Source organism: Lampetra fluviatilis, chromosome 47, assembly GCF_964198595.1.
Source record: "Lampetra fluviatilis chromosome 47, kcLamFluv1.1, whole genome shotgun sequence".
In the NCBI taxonomy this organism is placed as follows: Eukaryota; Metazoa; Chordata; class Hyperoartia; order Petromyzontiformes; family Petromyzontidae; genus Lampetra; species Lampetra fluviatilis.
This window is the reverse complement of record NC_136321.1, coordinates 3,136,552-3,154,600: the sequence shown is the minus strand read 5'-3', so window position 1 is coordinate 3,154,600 and position 18,049 is coordinate 3,136,552. Positions and strand designations below refer to the sequence as shown.

The window sequence follows — 18,049 nt, the reverse complement described above, 5'->3', positions numbered from 1 at the left end:
TTTATAATAAAATCGTGGTTTTCTGAATGTCTCCGACTCCACTGGGAAGAGGCTTGGTTGGGAGCCTATGAGTGGTGGTGGTGGTGGTGGTTAGCGCACTGCACTGCAAACCCGACCCATCAGTTCCAATTCCTACTCGGACAACACTGGTGACTAATTTCCCGGGCCCACCTTACATCAACTCAGCCTTGGGGGAGACAAAAGCGGCCAGCCATGCTGCTGGCCACCCACCCCTCAAGTCGTGTGTTGGCCCTCGAGTGCTACTCGCTAACAGCATTTGCACGTTTTCTGTTCAGGCTATACAGGGGATCGGTCTCAGACTTTGATTCCACTTATTCACCCTGGATAAAACTCGTTAATGACACCATCCCCTTAACATGAACAAACTCCTTACCACTTGACAAAAACTCGTTACCGTGATGGGGGTAGCAGCTGGGAGGAGCAACGACAGCTTCCTCCAACTCGTGCACAATCCACAGACGCACCTTCGCGTAACACCGTCGCCGACTCTGTTTCGTTTACTTGGCTACACCAAACCCGTCATGCCGCGTTCCGATTCCCGCTCACGGCCAACACATCGGTCGCGGCCCTTGATGCACAAAAGGAAGATTAAAAAAATTTATCTGGGCGGCGTGCGGAGCCTGCGGTCACCACCCAGAACAGAACCATGGAACTTGCAACATCGACCGCATCATCGCAGCGATGCGCTGCCTCACTGCGCATTACTCCGGCTCAACCACCTCAAAGTAAAATTACAGCTGTTGCTCTTCATCAACATCGAAGTATCAGTCCAGGGCCACTGCCCGAGGTTGACTCGGCACCACGCGGCCGGGTGCGATGCTGGCCACACCATTCCCTTGCATGCGCCTTGCCAGCCTTCGGAGGTTCTCTCGAACAGCACTTGCCCCACCGGCTTCAGTCGGCTGACGCGGGGGACCTGTCTTTGTGTGCGCCAGCGTCCTTGCTCACACGAGCCCGATGCGGCTCCGCAGCTGCTCCACGTGTTCTCGCGTCACCTCCTCCAGCCTCACGAGCAGCGGTGCCTCCCCCTCCCCCTCCCTACCCTCCGCCGCGCCAAACTCCAGCTCCATGAGACAGCAGAGGTCCACCAGCCGCTGCCGACACTGCTCCAGGGCCTGCGAACCCAACCGGCGTCCCCCTCATCAGCGCCCGCAGCGCTCTCTCACCGTGCGTCAACGAGCTCTACGCTTTGCTTTGCCAGGAAAGGCCCATTGAGCTGTGTCGCTCTGTTTTGAGAAGTGACCTGGGCCACAAATGATGGCTCAACGAAGTGGCTTACGTGCACATTTATAGCGGACAAATACTTCAAACGCACGTTGATTCTAAATGTAGAGGGGAGAACTGAAGGACCCGGAGAAAAATCCACGTGACCACAGGGAGAGAGACAAACTGCAAATATACAGCAGCAGGCGTCAGGGTCGGGATCAAACCCACACCCTCCTGTATACCAGGCGAGGTAGTTAACGTCTAATCAGTGCCACGGTTGATCGGCAGGTTGCATGTGGTGCAGTAAATCGAGAGTACTCCGCCCCCACGTCTTGCAAGAAGTCTGGCCAGCGTGGAAGAGTAGGCCAAATACCTACGAGACGGGCTCTCTAGAGCGTACCCTCGCGAAGGGGGCCCCCTTCGGCCAGCAGTGATGTGAGCAAGTCATTGCGGGGCTGCACCTCTTATCACACACGAGGCCACGTGGCTCGGAGGTGAGAGCGCTGAGCTGGTACCGCTTGAGAGCCTGGGTTCAATCCGGGTCTCGGCTGCAGTGAGTTGATGGTCGCCAATGACTCCGCACAGAGACCCATAGACTCAGGCTGAGACGTGATTACACCGGGTTCTCAAGGCCAGTGCGTTGATGGTCCCAGGGTGGTCCTGGGTATGTGCGTGTGTGTGTGCGTCTGGTCTCATCAGATCTCAGAAGCTAAGCAGGGTTGGGTCTGGATACATCAGGATAGTGCTGCAAAATCCATTGTTATACCGCACTGTGCTGTAATGTCAAAGCTCCACTCACTTCACCAACCTGCACTGACGAGGATGGTCAAGTATGGTCAAACGAACCACCATGACGCGCACGGCATGAGAAAGCTTCCATCTAGCAGTGGATTGACAAATTGACTGCATGTACCTGTGTACTACACACACGTGGTCGTGTCTGTGTGCTGTACTCGCGTGATCGTGTCTGTGTGCTGCACCTGCGTGATCGTGTCTGTGTGCTGCACCTGTGTGATCGTGTCTGTGTGCTGCACCCGCGTGATCATGTCTGTGCTGCACCCGTGTGATTGTGTCTGTGTGCTGCACGCACGTGATTGTGTCTGTGTGCTGCACACACGTGGTCGTGTCTGAGTGCTGCACCTGCGTGGTCGTGTGTCTGTGTGCTGCACCTGCGTGCCGTGTCTGTGTGCTGCACACACGTGATCGTGTCTGTGTGCTGCACCTGTGTGATCGTGTCTGTGCTGCACACACGTGATCGTGTCTGTGTGCTGCACCTGTGTGATCGTGTCTGTGTGCTGCACCTGTGTGATCGTGTCTGTGCTGCACCTGCGTGCCGTGTCTGTGTGCTGCACACACGTGATCGTCTCTGTGTGCTACATCCACGTGATCGTGTCTGTGTGCTGCACACACGTGATCGTGTCTGTGTGCTGCACACACATGATTGTGTCTGTGTGCTGCACCGTGATTGTGTCTGTGTGCTGCACCTGCGTGATCGTGTCTGTGTGCTGCACTTGCGTGATCGTGTCTGTGTGCTGCACACACGTGATCGTGTCTGTGCGCTGCACCTGCGTGATCATGTCTGTGTGCTGCACCTGTGTGATCGTGTCTGTGTGCTGCACCCGCGTGATCGTGTCTGTGTGCTGCACCATGATTGTGTCTGTGTGCTGCATAGTGATCGTCTCTGTGTGCTACATCCACGTGATCGTGTCTGTGTGCTGCACACACGTGATCGTGTCTGTGTGCTGCACACACGTGATCGTGTCTGTGTGCTGCACCGTGATTGTGTCTGTGTGCTGCACCTGCGTGATCGTGTCTGTGTGCTGCACTTGCGTGATCGTGTCTGTGTGCTGCACACACGTGATTGTGTATGTGTGCTGCACCTGCGTGATCGTGTCTGTGTGCTGCACCTGTGTGATCGTGTCTGTGTGCTGCACCCGCGTGATCGTGTCCGTGTGCTGCACACACGTGATCGTGTCTGTGTGCTGCATCCGTATGATCGTGTCTGTGTGCTGCACCTGTGTGATCGTGTCTGTGTGCTGCACCCGCGTGGTCGTGTCTGTGTGCTGCACCCGTGTGGTCGTGTCTGTGTGCTGCACCCGTGTGGTCGTGTCTGTGCTGCACCTGCGTGGTCGTGTCTGTGTGCTGCACCCGTGTGATCGTGTCTGTGTGCTGCACCCGTGTGGTCGTGTCTGTGTGCTGCACCCGCGTGGTCGTGTCTGTGTGCTGCACCCGCGTGGTCGTGTCTGTGCTGCACCTGCGTGGTCGTGTCTGTGTGCTGCACCCGTGTGGTCGTGTCTGTGCTGCACCCGTGTGGTCGTGTCTGTGTGCTGCACCCGTGTGGTCGTGTCTGTGTGCTGCACCTGTGTGATCGTGTCTGTGTGCTGCACCCGCGTGGTCGTGTCTGTGTGCTGCACCCGTGTGGTCGTGTCTGTGTGCTGCACCCGTGTGGTCGTGTCTGTGTGCTGCACCCGCGTAGTCGTGTCTGTGTGCTGCACCCGTGTGGTCGTGTCTGTGTGCTGCACCTGTGTGATCGTCTTCGCGCAAGCTGGATCCCTCTTGAGCACCTTCATCTTGTCCACGCTGAATCCCATCAGCTGGGTCAGGACCTGGGGGTCGGGAGGTCAGAGTGGGGGTCAATCCGCCACTGTGGTGGACATTTCTTCACTAAAGTAAAAAATAACATCGGTATCCTACGATTTACAAACGTTCGGTTTACAAAATGTAGCGTTAAGGCAATTGAAAAATTACGGACGCTTTTCGATTCACGTAATTTCCACGTTCGCTAAATGTTACTCCGGCACGGCTGTGAGATCATAATGAACTTCCAGAGATAGGCCGCCACCACTTCTCCCGTGACCCCTTGGTGACCCCTTGGTGACCCCGGTGCGGTGCGCACGTGGTCGCTGAAGGTTGCTTCAGTGAAGGCCGTCCCATCCGTGATGCGCGCACGCACGCTCCACGCTCCACGCCGCGTCTGCAGGGGGCCCAGTAGCGTCACTACAAACCCCTAAGCGGGGTGGGGGGGGGTCACAGGAGCACAGGGGATAGAAGGGCGTATACGGTATAGAGGGGGTCACAGAAGGGTATAGGAAGGCACAGAGGGGTCATGGTGGCTAAGGGTGCCGTGAGCCCGGTTTATGGGACTACAGTAAAACCTCGGATTGCGAGCATAATTCGTTCCGGAAACGTGTTTGTAATCCAAAGCACTCGTGTATCAGTTGTGATCACGTGACGCTCGACAGACAAAGCGTATACACGCGCTACTCGTATTGCAAGACCTCGCTCGTTTATCAAATTAATATTTATTTTAAAAAATTGCTCGTCTTGCAAAACACTCGCAGACCAAGTTACTCGCAATCCAAGGTTTTACTGTATATGCGAGTCTGGGTCTCTATGCGAGTGGGTCTCTATGCGAGCGAGTCTCTCTGCGTGTCGATGGGGCTCCACCACGCACATCACCCCCACCACGTGGATCACCCTCGGCGCAAGGGTGAGCTCACCTTGACGGTGATCTGGATGCGTTGTGCTGGGCGGTGGGTACTCAGCACCCGGCTTAGGTAGGTGAAGGGCGGAGAGTGCAGACCCACGCTGCTCTGCTGCTGCTGCTGCTGCTGATATTGCCGATGCCGCTGCTGCTGCTGCTGCTGATGCTACTGCTGGTAACTGGGGGGGAATGGGAGGGTGGAGGCATAGATGGGGAGAGGGTTTGACAGCTTTAATTCATCATGGTCACGACGGCTCTTCTTCTGTGACATTCCCCAAGGCTGGTGGATCACACACACGTTGTGAACTCTCTTCCCATGGGCATTGATCCATACCCTGGCTCACCAGGAGAAGGCAGTACAGCCAAGTGGGGACTAATCTCCATTTGTTCCATCTCCCCTCCCATGTCCGTTGAGTAGCCATACTCTGGCCTGCCAGAAGGCGGGATCCATGGTGGCGAGATGTTAACTACCTCACCGGGTATGCAGGAGGTCGTGGGTTCGATCACGACCCAGACGCCTGCTGTATCCATGATAAAGGTTGTTGGGTTAGATCGCGTAAATATATAAATGTGTCGTTAAAACACCGCCACCATCCGACACAGCCAACTAGTAAGGGTTGTCACGTAAACAGAACGTGCCAATTCGTCACTAGTACAGCATTAGTGTGTAGTGTAGTGTATAGTAGTGTATAGTAGTGTATAGTGTAGTGTATAGTAGTGTAGTGTATAGTGTAGTATACTAGTACAGCACTAGTGTAGTATATAGTGTAGTGTGTAGTAGTGTAGTGTATAGTGTAGTATACTAGTACAGCACGCCGGTGTGTTGGAGAGCCAAGCCACAACATTTACAAACTGAGTACGACGTTTCGCCAGTAATTACAATTAGCTTCATCAGGAGACAGCCAGATTTTTGGAGAAGTCCACCTGTTTCGTTCCTTATATAGAGGCGTAGATGTGGTGACCACGCTTCTGCGCTCTTGCACAATGTGAGGGGGGGGAGGATTACTGAGGCAACGTGCATGATGCAGGCACACGACCACGGGCCTGCATTATGCAGGTCTGTGGTCGTGTGCTGTATATTTGGAGCTTGCTTGTCTCTCTCTCTCCCCGTGGTCGTGTGGATTTTTCTCCGGGCCTTCCAGTTTTCCCGTCCACATTTATAATCGACGTGCGTTTGGCTGCTATAAATGTCCACATGATAAGCCACTTCGTTGAGCTATCATTTGTGGCCAGGTCGCTCCTGGAAAAGAGCTGCATAGCTCAGTGGGCCTTACCTGTTAAAATACAAAAGATAGCTTAGTTTTAATAGTTTATTTTAAGGCGGTACTGCGGACAACTATCATCTGTCTTCTGTGATGGGATAGAGTGTTTCCCCCTTGCTCTCATGCATGGGTTTTCTCCGGGCGCTCCAATTTCCTCCCGCATGTGTCAGCACTCATCAATTGGCTAAAAACACCTCGACATGCAGAGAACCTCAGAGCTTGGGCAATCGTTGGCAGCGACGGCTCCCGACCGCCCAGCTGCTGCCTCCGCGCTCGTGTCTGTGCTTCCTAGGAACTGTATATAGCGCCGTCTCAAACTCGAATCCCACTCTACGTCTCTCTGATGAAGGGCTATTGCCAGAAACGTCGCCCAGCAAATACAAATACTCTCTCTCTCTTGCTCAGGCAGCTCGGCGTTTTGAGTTTCGTTCGCCCGGATCGGCCCGGACTGACGATGGAGCGCACTTGTTGGTGGGGGGGGGGGGGTACTTCATCATCCTCAAAGTGCACCTAGCCTGGCACAGACGCTTGGTGACGTCACCGCCACTGAGTGGCGAACGGCGGCTGTTGGTATTGGGGGGGGAGGGGCACGCACCTGCGGGTGGGGGACCGGGGCGCGGCCTCTTGATGGGGGGCACGAAGCCACAACGCTCCGGAGCAGACACCCCCACGTCCTGGAACGAGATCAAAGAGTGCGGGGGAGGGGGGAGGGGAGAAGGGGGAGGGGGGAGGGGCCGCTCGTCAGCGGCGGAGGCTGCGTGCGGCGCGCCCTGCGTCGCGTCCGCCTCACGACTCCACAGCCGCGCTCCGCTCAGCCTGCAACGTCTCCACGATAGGCACCGTGACCCGTGGCTCGCCCTGCCGCGTGGCTCACCCTGCCGCGTGGCTCACCCTGCCGCGTGGCTCACCCTGCCGCGTGGCTCACCCTGCCGCGTGGCTCACCCTGCCGCGTGGCTCACCCTGCCGCGTGGCTCACCCTGCCGCGTGGCTCACCCTGCCGCGTGACTCACCCTCCCGCGTGGCTCACCCTGCCGCGTGGCTCACCCTGCCGCATGACTCACCCTCCCGTGCTGCGGAGCGACTTGCTCCACCGTGCCACAGCTTGGCGCCTGTTTCTCCCGCAGGGTTTTTCCGGCCGGCTCGGCGCTGAGAGACGCCGGCTCCGGCTCCGGCTCCAGTTCCGTGTCCCACTCATCCATGGCCCAGTCGTGCTCCAACGCAGCACTGGGGTCCTCAGCAACGACCGGCTGCTGCTGCTGACGCTGCTGATACTGCTGCTGGTACTGTTGCTGGTGCAGCTGTTGACGCTGTTGACGCTGCTGCGGTGGTGACGGCTGCGGTGGTGCCGATGAATTTCCGGCCATTCCCTGCAGGTTCAGGTCGTTGTCATCGGGGAGGTCGTCCACGGGGAAGTCATCGGAGAAATCATCCGGGAAGTCGGCGTCGCTGGCGCCTGCAGAGGGAGGGACGCGACGCAGGGCGAGTTCCGAGTTTGCGCACGGGAGTGGGGGGTCACGTCACCCCCTGCCCCCCCCCCCAACATCACCCAGCGTGGTTCGGGCTGCATGGCGCAAAGAACCCGGCGACCCAAGTTCGATTCCCACTCGCAACCAATAACAGTGGTGAATATCTGAACCCATCCTGGGCCTCTCCCGAGGTCGACTGTGCCTTAAACGAAACGGAACAAAACATCCGAGACAGAACAGAGAACAAGGTAGAACGAGACGGAACAGAACGAACTAGATGCAACGAGATGAAACATAACCAACACTTTGATTTCCGAATGGAATTGAGACCGGAACCCCAAGCGCATCAACGAGGGCGGCAACGATGCTCGAGGCTGGAGTGTCTGACGAACCGTTCTGCATGTGAACGTCTTGCTGGTGATGCTGCTGCTGCTGTTGCTGATCCTGCTGCTGAGTTGGCGCCGACTCTGGCTCTCCGCTAAACCCACGAGACACGGACAGACACACAAGTGTGGGTGTGTGTGCACGTGTGTATGTGTGTGTGCACGTGCGTATGTGTGTGTGCATGTGCGTATGTGTGTGTGCGCGTGCATATGTGTGTGTGTGCGCGGGGGGGGAAGCGTTGGTGTCGCGGTTATCGCGCCGCGCTACGAACCCGGCGACCCAAGTTCGATTCCTGCTCACGGCCAACACAAGTGACGATTATCTGAACCGGTTCAGGGCCTCCCTTAGGTCGACTCGGCCTCAAATTAGTACTTGGTGCGGTGTGTAAACATTGCCACTGGAGAGACAAAGGCGGTCGGGCGTGGTGTTGGCCACCCACCCCTTTGTTTACCGTTCTGGCCTTCATGTGCATGCGTCTACGTGTGCGTGTGTGTGCGCGTAACTGGAAGTGATTGACAGCCCTGCGATGGAAAACACCGTCACTGCCAATCATGGGTCGCGGAGACGGCCATAAACACGGGAACAGGGGAATGATGGGGTTAGGGTTGGGATTCAGGGTGAGGTAGGGGACAGGGGATAGGGCAGGGGATAGGGCAGGAGATAGGGTAGGGGATAGGGCAGGGGATAGGGTAGGGGATAGGGCAGGGGAGAGGTAAAAAATATGGGGTGAGGGTTGCTGTAGTAGTGGTGTGGCCCCGCGTGCCACTCTGTGGGGTGGCACGGCCACTCTGGGCCGAGGGGGACGCACGGGGGACTGGGGTAGCCACCGCACTGCCCCTCCGGGCGAGGTCGTGCGAGGCCACGTGCGAGGTCACATGCGAGGTCACATGCGAGGTCGTGAGATGTCGTGCGGGAGGTCACGCGAGTTCACGCGAGGGGTAACGCGAGGGGTCACGCGAGGTCACGCGAGGCCACGTGCGAGGTCACATGCGAGGTCGTGAGATGTCGTGCGGGAGGTCACGCGAGGTCACGCGAGGGGTCACGCTGACCCGGTGGGACGCACATGAGGCGTGCGAGGAGGCGTTGCGGCTCGTTCTCCTGCGCCAGCGCCTCCACCTCCCCGCCCAGCAGCGAGACGTGCGCCGACTCCAGCAGCAGCACCCCGAGGCGGCAGGGCACGCGGCCCGACACGAGCAGCTGGCGTGCACACACACGCACCTACGATTAGCGTGGTGGGCTGCGTACGGTGCGAAAGAAGTTCACCAAACGTACAAAAATCCCTCGCATAGCCTTTCAACCAGAGGTCGCAACCGGGTACCCGTACCCTATCCGATACCCGGCTACCCGTACCCGGCCGGGAACGGGTACGGGTAGCCGTTTGCGACCCTGGTGCGGCCGCGTACGGGTACGGGTAGGCCGTGAGTCACTGGTGAGTAACCGTTTGTCACTCATTTCGGGTAGGGTACGGGTAGGGAACAGGTCCCTGTACCCGGCCGGGTACGGGTACCCATTTGCGACCCTGGTGCGGCCGCGTACGGGTACGGGTAAGGAATCAAAACCCGTTTGCGAACTCTTTGCGAACGCTTTCAACAGACCGGTGGGGCAAGTGCTGTTAGCGAGTAGCGCCTATGGAGGCCGGCACGGCACACGAGGGGGTGGGTGGTCGGCCTGGCCGCCGCTGTCTCCCCAGTGGCGATGTTTACACATCGCACCAGGTGCTCATTTGAGACCGGTTCAGACGTTCGGCAATGTATTTGTACATTAGCAGGAATCGAACTTGGGGCGCCGGGTTCGTAGCACAGAGCGCACACCGCTGCGCCACTGCTCCCCACACGCAGAAACGTCACCTCCCTTCCTACAAAAACTTGGCAGGACCCTCCTGAAAAAGAGTCTTGAGACTCAGTGAGGCTCATCTTCTTGGTTCTTTCGGTAAAGTCACGTAGAAGGGAAGTAATAAAATAATAAAAATAAAACATAATAAAATAATTCTCACGACGTTTCGGCCACAACGCAAGCAGCCGTCCTCAGGTGAAGAACAGGTCATTCAGACGCTGTCTCCCTGACAGACCTGGTCTTCACCTGAGGACGGCTGCTTGCGTTGTGGCCGAAACGTCGTGAGAATTATTTTATTATGTTTTATTTATATTATTTTATTACTTCCCTTCTACGTGACTTTACCGAAAGAACCAAGAAGATGAATCCCTGCAGTCACGAAAGCTTCAAATCGAAACTCAGCGAGACCTTCCTTGGTCGGAAACACACCTCATGACGATAAATCGACAATCAGCCCACTGCAGCTGCACGCAGGGAGAGGGCGGCCCCCACCTTGGTGCCAGGCGGGAGGAGCGGGTGGAGCGTGGGGATGGGGCGGTACTCCATCGCCTGGATCTCCTGCACCCCGTCCGTCAGCTGCAGCAGCAGCATCCTCCCGGCCTTCACCTCCCACGGCTGCATAGACGAAAGTCAAAGACCCCCTCTCCCGTGTAGCCTCAACAGACTGCCGGGGGCAAGTGCTGTTGGCTAGTAGCACCTATGAAGGCTGGCACGGCACACGAGGGGGTGGACGGCCAGCACCACGCCCGGCCGCGTTTGTCTCCTCAGTGCTGCTGTTTACGCAACATACCAGGTACCCATTTAAGTCTGAGTTGCCCTAAGGGAGGCCCAGGACCAGTTCAGATATTTACTGTCACTGTTATTGGCTGTGAACGGGAATCAAACTCGGGCCGCCGGGTTCGTGGCCCAGTGCGCTAACCACTGCACCACCGCTCCCCCGCATGCACACGGACACACTCGAAGATGCACACACACACACACAGAGCCTACACATCAATCATAGGTGCTGCTCGCTAACAGCACTTGCCCCTGCAGCCTGTGTGGGCTACACGGGGGACCTGTGTGTGTGTGTGGAGCGGCAGCTGCCCGGACCTGCTGAGGCCTGGGAGCAGCTGTCACTTGCTCATTGCTCGTGTCTCGGCCCCGCAGCTTCTGCAGCTGCGCGTACATGGGCTGGCTCACGTCCACCAGAGAATCCATCTGTACAGCAGCAGCAGCAGCAGAAATGCGCGTGGCCGCACACAGGCACCTCCGATTAGCACAGTCGGCCACGCATGGCGCGAAAGACGTTCAGCATACGTAGTGTAAAGACACCAACACACGCGTATGCACGCGCGCACACCCGAACGCACGCACGCACGCACGCATACACATGTTCAATAGATGTGGTGGTAGTGGTGTGGTCAGTTGGTGGAGAAGTGGTTATGGCTAACACTGGACCGGCGGCGTGTTGGTGGAGTTTACAGCACAGGCAGTCCCAGTGTGTTGGCGGTGTGTTGGTGGTGTGTCTAGTACTCTAAATAAGTGATACAGTAAGTGATACAGTAAATTTGGCTGTGACGGTCCCACCTGAAGACTTGTGTTGCCTCCGAAACGTCGTGATTTAATTGAGTTATTTTCATTTATTATTATTTTATTATTATTATTTCTACCTACGTGACTTTACCGAAAAAACCTAAGAGTATGAATCCTCGCAGTCACGAAAGCTTCACATCTAGAAGGTGTGTCTAGTGGTGTGTCCAGTGGGGTTGTTGGTGATGTGTCTAATGTTGCGTCCTTTAGCGTGTTGGTGGTGTGGCCGGTACTGCGGCGCGGACGGCACCTGCAGGGCGTAGTATCCACCCAGCGTGGTGGTGAGCACCTCTCCCATGCCCGTGGGCAGCACCGGCAGGGCCATGTCTCGCAGGTCGGTGAGCAGCCACTGCTCAAACACCTGCCGGTTCACTTCCGAGGGGGACAGGGTCCGGCCCTGCAACACCAAAGACAAAGATTACACATATAGCCTTACTGTCGGGGAAAGTGCTGTTAGCAAGTGCCTATGAAGGCCGGCAAAAAGTACTCATTTGAGGCTGAGCCGACCGAAGGGATGCCCAGGACCGGTTCAGATAATCGTCACCGGTGTTGGTCGTGAGCGGTAATCGAACTTGGGTCGCCGGGTTCGTAGCGCAACGCTACCACGGTGACAACAGCACCACAAATAGTGACACCACAATAACACCACAACCACAATAGTGACAGCACAAAAACCCACAACCACAGCACGATTACCATCACAGGACAGCTTGGCCATAGCCTGTGGCTCTGTGATTCGTGTCGTCTCCGCTGGGTTACTCTGTGGCTCTGCTGCTACTGCTGCTACTACTACTGCTGCGTCTCGTCGTCGTGGTCTCTCACCGCGTTGTCCTGCGCCAGCCAGTCCAGGCAGGCGGCCAGCCACTCTGCCGGCACCGTCACGTGCCACGTGGAGGCGAGCCACCGTCTCACCCGCTCCGCGGACATGGCCATCGTCCGCTCTCACTCACCACCACCCCAGGTCTCACTCACCACCACCACCACCCCGGGTCTATCCTCACCACCACCCAGGTCTATCCTCACCACCACCACCCCGGGTCTATCCTCACCACCACCACCCCAGGTCTCACTCACCACCACCACCACCCCGGGTCTATCCTCACCACCACCCAGGTCTATCCTCACCACCACCACCCCGGGTCTATCCTCACCACCACCACCATCCCAGGTCTATCCTCACCACTACCACCCCAGGTCTCACTCACCACCACCACCCCGGGTCTATCCTCACCACCACCACCACCCCAGGTCTATCCTCACTACCACCCCAGGTCTGCCCTCACCACCACCACCCCAGGTCTGCCTCACCACCCCGGGGCCTCCCTCACCACCACCCCAGGTCTCCCTCACCACCACCACCCCAGGGCTGCTTCACCACCCAGGGACCTCCCTCACCACCACCACCACCACAGGTCTCCCTCACCACCACCCCGGGCTTTCCTCACCACCCCGGGGCCTCCCTCACCACCACCACCACCCCAGGTTCTGCCTCACCACCACCACTCCAGTTCTATCACCACCCCCCCGGGGCCTCCCCCACGCGGCTCAGGACGGGGCGGTGAGAAGCTCAGAGAGCTGACAGCTCGGCTACACGACTTTAAAACTCGCGGCCATCTCCTCCTCATCATCCACCTCCTCCTCATCTCTCGGCCATTTTCCCGCCCTCCGTTGGAGGCGAGACCCTCGTGAGGGGCGGGGGGAGGGGGGGGTGCCAGCGTCCTGCTCGCTGATTGGCCCGCGCGGTGGTGACGTCACGAGGCCTCGCGCTGTGATTGGCTGCGAGGGCATTTTTTTACGCGGGAGATGCCGCAAGTGGCGGGAAGTGAGCAGCACTTCCGGGTCTCGTCTCGCTTCAAATCAGCATCGGCAGAGCAGCAGCAGCAAAGACTACGACAACCACCACCACCTACATCATCATCAGCTGCTGCTGCTGCTGTAAGTACTAGGATATCATCAGCAGCAATAACGATCCCAGCGTCCTCGGCACGGAAGAAAGTCGCAGCAGAAACTGTCCGAACTTTTAAAGTATTTTGTCAATGTTTACGAAGCATTATATTTGAGGGGTTGATGTTGTTGGTGCTGCGTCGTGCGTGTGTGTGTCCCTTTGTGTGTCCGTGTCGTCGAGTCCGCTTCTATCTCTCAGAATCAGAATAATTATTTGTCCTGGAGAAATACGGCGAGTTGTGAAGCTCCTTTTCACGGATGTTCAGTGCGGGTCCGACCGTTACAACAACAAGCTCCCTTCGTGTGGCTGTCAATGTGTCTTTGTGTACTCTATGGTTGTACTATCGTATGGTTGTAGTCTTGAATGGTTGTACTCTTGAATGGTTGTACTCGTGGGTGGGAGCGGTGGCGCAGTGTTATGTCTGTTGAACTTTTTTCGCACCGTACGTAGCTAACCGTGCTAATCGTTGGTGTGTGGGGGGAAGGACAAACCAAAACACAGCCGTTCTAAAGAGTTGCGTTTTCAGTGGTTTAACCACGCGGCCAACATCAGTAGCGAGTGATATCTGAGCAGGTCCTGGGCCTCCCGTAGGTTGACTCGGCCTAAACATCAGCAGTGGTGGGGAGACAAAAGGCAGCTTGGCTCGGCGTGGTGTTGGCCATCCACCCCCTCGTGTACGCTCCCAACCTGCATCGGCGCTAACAGCCCTTGAACCAAAACGGCAGCCTGTTAAAGTCTCTATCCCAGGGGATATTTTTGCTCGCCCGTGTGGTCTTTGCCTGGCCTGTGTCCGTCTGTGAGCTCACTAATTCACGATCTCTCTCTCTCTATGCATCGCATCCCTCGCCTCGTTCTCCGGCCTAACTCTCCAGCAATCCGTCCGTCGCAGGCCGTACAACGCAACCCCAGTGTGGCCATCTTCTATAATTAATTATGTTATCGGAATTTCTAGTATAGTGTTGTTAATGTCAGCTTTCAAGTTCGCTTAGGTTTTATTTCTAATTGCGAGTGTAGTTAAAATTTTTATGCACGGCGCTTTGAGATATTTTAAAATGACAGGCGCTCTCTAATCTATGTATTAGTCTCCACGACGCAAACAACGTCGTGCTGTTCGGCATAATTAAATGGGTTTACGGCGAAGCGGACCCATACCTCATGGAGAGGGTCCCTGCCAATTCTATTCTTGCGTGTGATGGCACCAGCAATGTTATAATTGTTTTTTTACACCCCTTTTTCTGGCAACAAAACTGACACCTTTTTTTACAAGGAGTCATGTTTGCATAGACCACAATACCTGCAGTCGTAATGCAAACAAAAAACATAACTCTGATAATGTATGCACTGTCCTTGAAGTTGATTGGTCCACACCCGAGACGGCTTTCCTTAGAGCCTAGTCTCACATGGTGTTGGACCAGATGACGCCATCAGAGTATGAGAGCTCGGGGTAAGCATTTACACCATTGGAACCTCATTTTCCAGTAGAAAAACATGATAATTGTTTTTTTTATCCTTTTGTCTGGCAACAAAACAGTTTTGTTGCCAGACAAAAGGCAAAAAAAAACCTATTATCATATTTTTCTACTGGCAAATGAGGTTCCAACCAGCAATGTTGTTCAGGAGCTCCATACCAGTGTCTATGTTCAATTACTGCTTCTGGCCACCACGAGAGCGCTTCAGCTGAGAGAGTTCGTGTCGCTGTTGTTGAAACAGTGCGGACCACAGTGGTGGGTTCACTGCGGTCCGTAGTCTGGGTTGCATGACCACAGTCAAACGCCTGTTGCGTGTCTTTAACGTGTCTCAGTGGGTCTCTATGTATCTCTACGAGTCTCTCTCTGGTCCATAGTCTGGGTTGCATGGCCACAGTCGAACTCCTGTTGCTTGTGTCTTGAGCGTGTCTCAATGTATCTCTACGAGTCTCTATCTCTGGTCCATAGTCTGGGTTGCATAGCCACAGTCGCACTTCTGGGGCTAGTGTCATTAATGCATCTGTGTGGTTCTCTGTGTTTATGGGCTCTACCACGTGGTCAATAGTCTGGGTTGCATGGCCACAATCGCACTACCGTGGCTTGTGGTTTTAATTTTCAATTTAATTTCCCTTGCCTCCTAAACATCTGGAAGGTCAACCGTATTGGTCCAGGTCTAGATTGACTGCTGATGAGACTCTGAATGTAAAACAAACTGGTTGACGTGTTGAACCAGCACTGGTGAAACCTGCCAGAAGGCCGTGTGGTTGATGGGATGTATACAAAATAATTTTATGTTGATCATAGCGCGGTCGTAACACCATCTTACTCGGAGTAAGAAGTGCCTGGGTTCGATTCCCGACGACTCGTCAATCGGCTGTGTCGAGTAGCTGAGGATGCACGACACATTTTATCGACGCGGTCCGACCCACGAATCTTACGAATCGTCCCGTGGAGCAGGAAACGAGGGGGAGGAGGTGTGACGCGTCCACTTGTGTGTTCGTTTTGCAGGTTCCCCAACCCAGCTCTGCACTCCCCCCGTCATCGGTCCCTCGCCCGCTCGCGCACCATCGATGGCCACCCCACGCGAGCGCGCCATCGCGCGCAACAGCCTCGTGTCGCTGCTGCAGGCGGTGCTGCACGGGGCGCACGCCGCCGTGGAGCTGCGCGACGAGACGCAGGTGCGAGGCCTCGTGCTCAACGTCGACGCCTTCATGAACGTGCGCCTGGCCGACGCCGAGCTCAAGGAGCGCCGCTCCGGCCGCGTGACGCGGCACGCGCAGGTGCTGGTGAGCGGCCGCAGCGTGCGCTACGTGCTGCTGCCCGACCGCGCCGACCCCGTCGCGGCGCTGGCCGCCCGCTTGCGGCGCGACGACGACGACGCGGCGAGGGCCAGGGGGCCGCGAGCCGGGCGCACGGAGTTCGCACGGAAGTAGCCGAGGGGCTGCGCGGGACGACGGCGCGTTGTGCGTCTCTCTTCACAGCCACACACAGCCACACACAGCCACACACAGCCACACACAGCCACACACAGCCACACACAGCCACACACAGCCACACACAGCCACACACAGCCACACACAGCCACACACAGCCACACACAGCCACACACAGCCACACACAGCCACACACAGCCACACACAGCCACACACAGCCACACACCCCGTTGCCGATGTTGTTTACGTACCGCATTTGGCTGTTGCTGCAGTGCGAACCGCTGCCCCACTGCTTTTAACTACCTAACTGCATGCAACTCGTAACCACGCGCAGAACCATTCGCAACCACACACAGAACCACGCGCAGAACCACACACAAAACCACGTGCAGCCACACACAAAACCACGTGCAGCCACACACAGAACCACACACAGAACCACACACAGAACCACACACAGAACCACACACAGAACCACACACAGAACCACACACAGAACCACACACAGAACCACACACAGAACCACACACAGAACCACACACAGAACCACACACAGAACCACACACAGAACCACACACAGAACCACACACAGAACCACACACAGAACCACACACAGAACCACACACAGAACCACACACAGAACCACACACAGAACCACACACAGAACCACACACAGAACCACACACAGAACCACACACAGAACCACACACAGAACCACACACAGAACCACACACAGAACCACACACAGAACCACACACAGAACCACACACAGAACCACACACAGAACCACACACAGAACCACACACAGAACCACACACAGAACCACACACAGAACCACACACAGAACCACACACAGAACCACACACAGAACCACACACAGAACCACACACAGAACCACGTGCAGCCACACACAACCACACACAGAACCATTCGCAACCACACACAGAACCACGTGCAGCCACACACAGAACCACGCACAGAACCTTGCGCAGCGACGCACAGAACCATGCGAGCGTGTGAGCAATTCTCGTGAACGGAGTCGTGTTGCCATGACGATACGAAGTACGAAGATTCGCGAGTTTTAACAAAACTGAATGTGTTTTTTACCCCACTGCTCTTGTATAGTTTATCCGTGCTCTGCTGTACTGATGAATAAAGGTTGCGTCAACGTTGTTTACATTCATGGACACTGGCATACGTGGACTCGCACACACAGATCCCCTCCCCTCCCCTGTATGGCCTCTGACGGGCTGATGGTGCAAGTGCTGTTAGTGTGCACGCACGGATGAAGGCCGGCACGGCACACGAGGGGGATGGGTGGTCAACGCCACGCCCGGCTGCCTGGCTGCTCATTGCCGACGCGTCGTTCACACGGCAGCAGCCAATTGACAGCCACCGCCGTTCACCACCAAGCGGCGGTGACGTCACCACGGTGCTTGTGCCAGGATAGGTGCACCTTGAAGCCAAGGTGAGGTATGAATGATCACTACTGGCGGGAGGTCGCGGGACAGACCCAAGTGCCATGGGTTTACTGAGATGACTGATGGATGCATCATCGGTGCCCGCCCTCCCCCACTGTGCCAACTTGCTGTGCTTTAGCCACCCAGCGCTCCGCTCGTTGTTGTGAGCGTCGCTCCTCCGCCCTCCGTTGTTGTTGGAGGGCGACTGCCTCCAACTGCCCAGTAGCGTCCTTCACGAGCCTCCTCCACTGAGGCCGATCTTGACACCGCTGGTACCAGTCATCGGCAAGTCCACTCAGCTCCACGTCCTCCTGTACCACATCACTCCATCTCTTCTCCAGCCCGTGCCGCGCCCGTTTAGCCCCCGCTGCGTGGCCAGGTGGAAGCTGCGCACACACGCACATACACACACGCACATAGACACACACGCACATAGACACGCACATATACACACACGCACATACACACACGCACATACACACACGCACAGACACACACGCACATAGACACACACGCA

The 18,049-nt window shown here is 56.4% G+C and overlaps 2 protein-coding genes across 3 annotated transcripts; one reads left to right on the top strand and one right to left on the bottom strand.

The window, feature by feature from the left end:
- Positions 1-8: 8 nt before the first annotated feature.
- On the bottom strand, positions 9-12,481 carry RMI1 (RecQ mediated genome instability 1). The gene is given in 13 exon segments (XM_078877241.1): positions 9-1,136; positions 3,750-3,833; positions 4,124-4,234; positions 4,728-4,829; positions 4,832-4,890; positions 6,569-6,647; positions 7,035-7,426; positions 7,832-7,917; positions 8,887-9,020; positions 10,149-10,271; positions 10,749-10,856; positions 11,479-11,625; positions 12,051-12,481. Coding segments are annotated over 13 exon segments (1,707 nt in total). The 5' UTR covers positions 12,162-12,481; the 3' UTR covers positions 9-965.
- On the top strand, positions 7,385-16,536 carry LSM10 (LSM10, U7 small nuclear RNA associated). Of its 2 annotated transcripts, none has more exons than XM_078877242.1 (2): positions 7,385-7,456; positions 15,648-16,536. In XM_078877242.1, the coding sequence occupies exon 2, from the start codon at positions 15,710-15,712 to the stop codon at positions 16,070-16,072; it is 363 nt and encodes a 120-aa protein (XP_078733368.1). In that variant the 5' UTR covers positions 7,385-7,456; positions 15,648-15,709; the 3' UTR covers positions 16,073-16,536. The 2 variants fall into 2 exon arrangements, with proteins under 2 accessions (XP_078733368.1, XP_078733369.1); XM_078877243.1 differs by lacking the exon at positions 7,385-7,456 and adding an exon at positions 13,011-13,163.
- Positions 16,537-18,049: the final 1,513 nt, after the last annotated feature.